The sequence below is a fragment of the Helianthus annuus genome, chromosome 9, assembly GCF_002127325.2.
Source record: "Helianthus annuus cultivar XRQ/B chromosome 9, HanXRQr2.0-SUNRISE, whole genome shotgun sequence".
NCBI lineage: Eukaryota > Viridiplantae > Streptophyta > Magnoliopsida > Asterales > Asteraceae > Helianthus > Helianthus annuus.
In genome coordinates this window covers 186,916,531-186,923,545 of record NC_035441.2, presented here as the reverse complement: position 1 = coordinate 186,923,545, position 7,015 = coordinate 186,916,531, and the positions used below count along the sequence as shown (strand labels likewise).

The following is a 7,015-nucleotide window of genomic DNA, read 5'->3' as shown; positions in this document are numbered from 1 at the left end:
TATATAGCTACATAGTACAAGTGCATGATCGTTTCCCGAGTCGCTTCGCAAAGGAAAGCTACGTGTGACATGGCCGCTAAAAGGTTTGAAGGGATACAGTGGGATTGGATATGGAAAAAAGGCTTTAAGCCATATTTTGGTGGACGAGCTTACGTGGCTAGAAGAACTATTGGGCCAGGTGGAAAGGTTGTTGTTGATGTGTAGAGAGAGATAGAGAGATTACAGAGATATGGATGAAGTTGGTTGTAGTTTACAAAAATACCCTTCTTGTGTCAAACTAACGTTGACTTAACCGGGGAGGGGGTATGGGACATTGATGGCTTTTGGAAACCTTGGGGACTCAACTATACGTTTTTTTTTTTCAAAATAGAGACTCAATGTGTCATCCGCCCCTTACCACATAGACCCAAACTGCAGTTTACTCTTTAAATATTGAGGTTTCCTTTTGTGTTTCTCTAAATTGTTGTCTATTAGAGCATTAACATTGGAGCCTCCATCTCCATTTATATAAAAACACACTTTTCTCTAAGTTTTGTTAAGTTTTCGAAAACATTTCACATTCGACTCTCTGTCTCTATCTATTTCTTTCTTTCTACAAGCACTATTTTATTATTTTTTTCCTCTTTCCTACACACTCACATAAAAATATAGAGAGTTGAATATAAACCTCTAAACATAAAGGTGTACTTTACTTTCTATATATTTTTATCTATTATAGAGATTCCAATATGGTGGTGTTTTTATTGTTTCATGTATTATTTTCTTTATATTATATAGAATAGAGTCTGCAATGTGAATTCTCTTATAGAGAATGAGATGTAGTGATGTTTTGGATAATTTTATTAAATTATTCTCTAAAACCTAATGATGAAGAGTATATAAAGGGTGGGATGCAGGGATGGATCTATTAAAGCTCAAAAGATGTCCGAGACATCTCTCAATTTCCTTGACGAAATACAGAATACCTCTGAATGGACGGTCCAAATTTTTTTTCTCTATGTTATGAATATAGGTAGGCCTGTAAACGAACCGAACGAACACGAACATAGGCATGTTCGTGTTCGTTCATTTAACTTTAACCGAACACGAACACGAACATATAATCGAACACATTTTTTTTGTTCGTGTTCGTTCATTAAGAAATCGGGCATGTTCGTGTTCGTTTATGTTCGTTCGTTTAAAGCCTAAACGAACAGTTCACGAACATAAACGAACACAAACGGACATAAAGAAAATTAACTGAACATATTTGATTAAACATAAATTAACATGATTGAAGAAACAATTCTAATATATTACATTTTATACGAAAACACATCTAAATAAGTGTTCATGGATATACTAATTAGTTATATTTATATAAGTAGTTAGAAAACCTAATATTTATATAAATATAGCTATTTATGTATTTATGAAAATTTAAACGAACATAAACGAACGTTCACGAACATAATGAACGAACATAAAAAAATGTTCACGAACATAAATGAACGAACACAAGGTGTGTTCATGTTTGTTCATTTAATAAAACAAACAAATTTTTTTGTTCGTGTTCGTTCATTTATTAAATAAACGAACATAAACGAACTTCCCGCCGAACAAGTTCATGAACAGTTCATGAACGTCCGGTTCGTTTACAGGCCTAAATATAGGGTAAAAATTTTAAGATTTAGAATATCCTTGATTTTTTCTTCAGAATTTGCTACCGGTAGAATGTATATGCTCCAAAGATATCCATGACATTTTTAAGACATCCGGGATGGATCCATATTTAAAAACTACAATTCAAAAAGATTTATATAAATATGACTTACTAACGTTTTACAAAGATATTTAAAACAGAGAAATACATGATGTGACAACCATTTAAAACATTATATTACAATTACAGATGATGCTAACTGTATATGCCTATATGTATTTTACTTCACTATATGTATTTTACTATCAACAATAACAATATTATTAGATCGAGAACAAGTTACAGAAAACCATTCTCGAATTCCTAGTCAGTAGTACAAAATCATCCTTTATTACACAAACACGGGAACATGTCCTCAGCAAAATATTTCCCCACATTTTTTCAAATTAAAACCAGCCAAAACTTTACTTCCAAAAAGCATAAAGTCACCAGCTAGATTCGACATGCACCCTCTCTTTTTCAAACACTTTTAAACGTAACAAAAACATGTGGTAACTGGTAATTAAAACTTGCGCTGGGGATAAAATGGTTACAATATTAATAGGCTCAGCTCCTCCTATTCCTACATCTAGGAGTGTACACAAGCCAAAAGTCTTAAGAGCTACTCGTTTAAAAGCTCGAACCAACTGAGCTTTAATGAACACGAACTCAAGTCTGAAATATAGTTCGTTTAGTTATCGAGCCCGAACCCGAGCTTGGCCTGGCTTGGCTCGTGAGTTGGCTCGTTAAGGTTTACATCATTCATTTTATTGTCACACATCGCTTAGAAAACAAAACCAAGAGAGTATGTCTCATATAAAAAAAGGTAGAGACAATGTAAAAAGTGAATTAACTATTTATGCTTGTATATTTAGCCACATAGTTAAATTAAATGACAATTATAGCCTTTAATCTATGAAGAAATTCATTTTAAGGCCTTTTTAAGTAATAAATTTTACGGTTTATTTGTTAATTCAAACTAAAACGAGCCGAACCCAGTTAGCTCAAATTCTAATCGAGTCGAGCTCGAGCCTCAAATCTCAGCTCGATTTAAAATTTAAGCCAGAGCCGAGCTCGAACTGGATTTAGCTAGACTTTACTTAGCTTATTTACAGCCTTATAAAAAAATAAAATTTTGAGTTGTGAATTTATTAACACCCTATTAATATCCAACGTTTAGTAGTGTGACACTATCAACCATTGCCTCTTCTTCTCTCTGTTCCCTTCATCAAAAGAAACCAATGCAGCTCCCCATCCTCCTCCTCCTCCTCATCGCCACCGTCCACGGCGTCGCCGCCACCACCATCATGATGGTCAACAAGTGCAATCACCCAGTCTGGCCGGGTATCCAGCCCGGCGCGGGCCACCCAGTCCTCGCTCGCGGTGGTTTCAAACTCCCACCAAAAAAATCCTACACTCTTTTTCTCCCACCTGCCTGGTCCGGCCGTTTATGGGGGCGTGAAGGCTGCGCGTTTGACTCCTCCGGCCGGGGAAAATGCGCCACCGGCGACTGCGGCGGCACCCTCTTTTGCAACGGCGCCGGCGGTGCACCTCCGGCAACTCTAGCGGAAATCACCCTGACCGCCGAACAAGACTTCTACGACGTGAGTTTAGTCGACGGGTATAACCTACCCATCGCTATAACGCCGTTTAAGGGTACCGGAAAATGTAGTTACGCCGGATGTGTTAGCGATCTGAATGTTATGTGTCCGGTGGGTTTGCAAGTGAGGTCACGTGACAAGAGGCGCGTGGTGGCGTGTAAGAGCGCGTGTTCAGCGTTTAACTCTCCGAGGTTTTGTTGTACTGGGAGTTATGGGAACCCTCAGACATGTAAACCTACGGCGTATTCGAAGATTTTTAAGGTGGCTTGTCCAAGGGCGTATTCGTATGCGTACGATGATCCGACGAGTATTGCTACTTGCACTGGAGCTAGCTATTTGCTTACTTTCTGTCCGCATCATTAGTTTGTACGGTACAAGTATCAATGCATTGTTTTGTTTTGTTTAGTGTGGGACTTGAACTAATTTATTATTATTATTGTTTAGACTAGTTGGATGTTTGTGTTTTTGAGTTATGCTTATGGATTTTCTAGATTCGTTATTTTAATATGTTTCTGATATCGTATGGTGTTTGGTTTGTGCTTTGGATTCTTAGAATAATGTATGTTTTAAATTGAATGGTGTTGTTGACTGATGGAGACATAGCTAAGAGGAATCTAAGCAGAATGACTGCTTTGGGTAAAGGGAAGGGTAACCTGAAGTATAAAACGACGCCGTTAGGGTGATAGTATCGTAGTGGGCTAAAAGTTTGATGGTTTTTTGGGCCCATTCATGAGGTTTTGATATTCTTGGAATAATCATAACGTTAATTCCAAGGTAGTGGGCTGAAATATGGCATATTTTGTAGCCCGGAATTGCGGACTACGAGTGTTTCCTCTAATTACGAGGCAGGGGTGAAACATATAAGTATCGTGGCCCAAAAATTTAGAGGTATTGGGCTGAAATATGTGATCAATGAAATAAAATTAGAAATGTTTCGGAAGAAAACCCAAGCTTTATTTGCAAAAACTAGTGATGCACAAAAAACCCGAACCTAGAAGAAATATTCGGACCTGGGTTTTTTAAACCAGGTATTGGAAACTCGAACCCGACGGTATGGTCCGGATATGAAATAGATTGTGAAAACCCAAACCTGAACCCAGGTTTTTTTCAACTTGTTTTGTACCCCAGTTTTATCAATATCCGGGTTTTTGCATACCTGACACCAAGTTTTATCAATACCCGGGTTTTTGTATACCTGTACCCGGGTTTTTTCTTTTCTTTTTTTTTTTTTTTTTTTTTTTTTTTTTTGCGGGTAGGCGCTTTTATGTTATGTAATGTTGTTAAGTATCTAAGTTTCTAATATATTGGACGTGTTATGTTTATTATTGTTAAAGTTTATAAACTAAAAATGAAGTTGGAAACATAAAACTACAAAAAAATATGATAAAAAAAACAGTAAACACAGTAGCGAAATCGGGTTTTTTGTATATACCCGCCGGGTTTTCCCTATACCCTGCCCGAGCTATACTCGAAACCGGGGTTTTTTGTATCTGCATATGGTGTATTTTAATACCCGGGTATAGAAAACCCAAACTCAAACCATATCCGAACCCGTGTACACCAAGTATGGCTTTCCTGCTCAATACCCAGAAAATCAATACCTGGTGATACCCGTACCCGGGTATTAGAAAACCCCGTTATATGCAATTCTAGTTTATGACTTTATGGTAATATTAGATATTCTGACTAGAATTAACCCAAAGTGGTGAATTGGTTGACCAAATTAGTTTAACCCTGATTTTAGATTATCTAAAATATTATCTATCACAAGTGTTTTCCAACTTATAAATTAGTGTGGAATGTGATCAAACTATCAAAGCCAATTTTTTATGATTTTGTAACAAACATGTTATTATGTGTTGAAAATCCGTAAGTTGAGCTGAAGCTCAGATCCTGTGGGTGGTGTCTGACAATGGCCAAATGAATGCCAATATGCTTCAAATCCTATGGGTGGTGTTAATCAACGACCAAATGAATGCCAGTGTGTCATTTTAGATGACGAGAGTTGACTTGGTCATTTAATATCATAGAGATTGTATGATTGAGTTAACTACAACTTACACGTGTATTTCGGATACTTAAAAATCTGGTTTCCACAAATGTGCCATGAGGACTATGATCTTAAGGGCATAAGAAGGGTTGTTCTTGAGTCGAACCGAGCCGAGCTAGGGCTACTTGGGCTCGGCTCGATTATAAACCGAGCTAGCTCGAGGCTCAGATTTGAAACCGAGTTGAAAATCTAATATCGGGCTCGGCTTGGTTTGGCTCGATTTTAAAATGAAAAATTAATAGATAGCTCCCAAAATTCAGTTTTCTAAATACTATTCAAAAGTTAAAAAAAAAACATATTTTAAATCTAATACATTACAAGCTAAAATCAAGTTCAACAACACAAACAAGTTTTAAATTTAATGAAATACAATATAAGTTCATTAGCATGGTAATCAACCTCTAAATATGCCTTAGATATTAAATTACACTCCTAAATACATGTAAATAATAATAAGTATTTTTTGTAATATATTATAATGTGTATAAAACTAAAATAACTGAGCTAAGCCGAGCCGAGCTACCAAGCGAGCTAAACCTTACGAGCCGAGCTAGGCTCACTTTCTAACCGAGCTAAGTCGGCTCGGCTCAGTTTCAAACCTAGCCATATCGAGCGAGCTTTTTTCGAGTGAAATCCAAGCAAACTTCGAGCCGCTCGCTTTTTGGACAACCCTAATATCAAGAACTTGATTCTAACATGGTTTAATAGAGAACATTGATTCTCATAGATTGAAGGACTTTATTCTCACATATATGACAAAGAAGAGATACTATTGTGTAAATTGTAGATGCACTATAGCGGATAGCCTTACGGTGCCATAATCATGGTCTAGAGTACCTTTGTAAATCATTTTCCTTCTTAAAATTTAAACATGTTCTCAATGTTTTCAGTATCTATATAACATTTCTAAAAGTGATTATAATGCGTACTTTCAAACCACAAATCAAATAAAGATAAGAAATGTATGGTGTCCTAAGATGGATTAGCATAGTTGTTAAACCTTTTTTTTAAGGCAACTTATATAACCAAAGACATCCGGTTAGCAAAAATCTAACACGGGGAGAAAATAACTAAACGTTACAAGACCAACATGGGATTTTTAATCCACTTGACCCATACAAACCATAATATTCCGTAAAACAAAGCAGAACTAAACCATCGGTTATGTTTTGTTGATTTGTCCGGTTTCGATTCGTTCATTTCCTCACACCTTAAGTTGTATAGTTGACATGGTTATTTATTGTGGTCTTTGGCCTATGATTTTATAGCCTAGTGATATTTTGGGGGTGAGATAAGGCTTTGGGATCAATAAGTATTGGGTTCGATTCCCACAATGGGGTGTTTTTCCATATTTATTGGGTTTCCTTCTGAATTGGTGTATAGGCATTATGCCTAGTGGAGATGGATATGATCGGGTGGTTCCGCTGGTGGTACGATGACAGGGCTGGCTCAACCATTTTGGTGTACTAAAGCGAAGTAAAAACTAGAGGCCTTTTTCCCTAAAAAAAATTGAGTAAATCACAATTGCAACCCTAATACAATACTTCATACGCAGCGCCCCTACAAATTTGCTATACATCAATAATATCTATCGCAACCCAGCCCAAATATCATATATAATTATTACTAGTTTTTTTAAAGCTGGATGCCCTGTTTATTTGGAGGCCCAAAGCTCAAGCTTTA

The 7,015-nt window shown here is 36.6% G+C and overlaps 1 protein-coding gene across 1 annotated transcript; it reads left to right on the top strand.

Annotated features, from left to right (window-relative positions):
• The first annotated feature begins 2,855 nt into the window (after window positions 1-2,855).
• LOC110880183 (thaumatin-like protein) lies at window positions 2,856-3,800 on the top strand. The gene has a single exon (XM_022128767.2). It carries the CDS (start codon window positions 2,923-2,925, stop codon window positions 3,643-3,645), a length of 723 nt encoding a protein of 240 aa, XP_021984459.1. The 5' UTR covers window positions 2,856-2,922; the 3' UTR covers window positions 3,646-3,800.
• The last annotated feature ends 3,215 nt before the right edge of the window (window positions 3,801-7,015 follow it).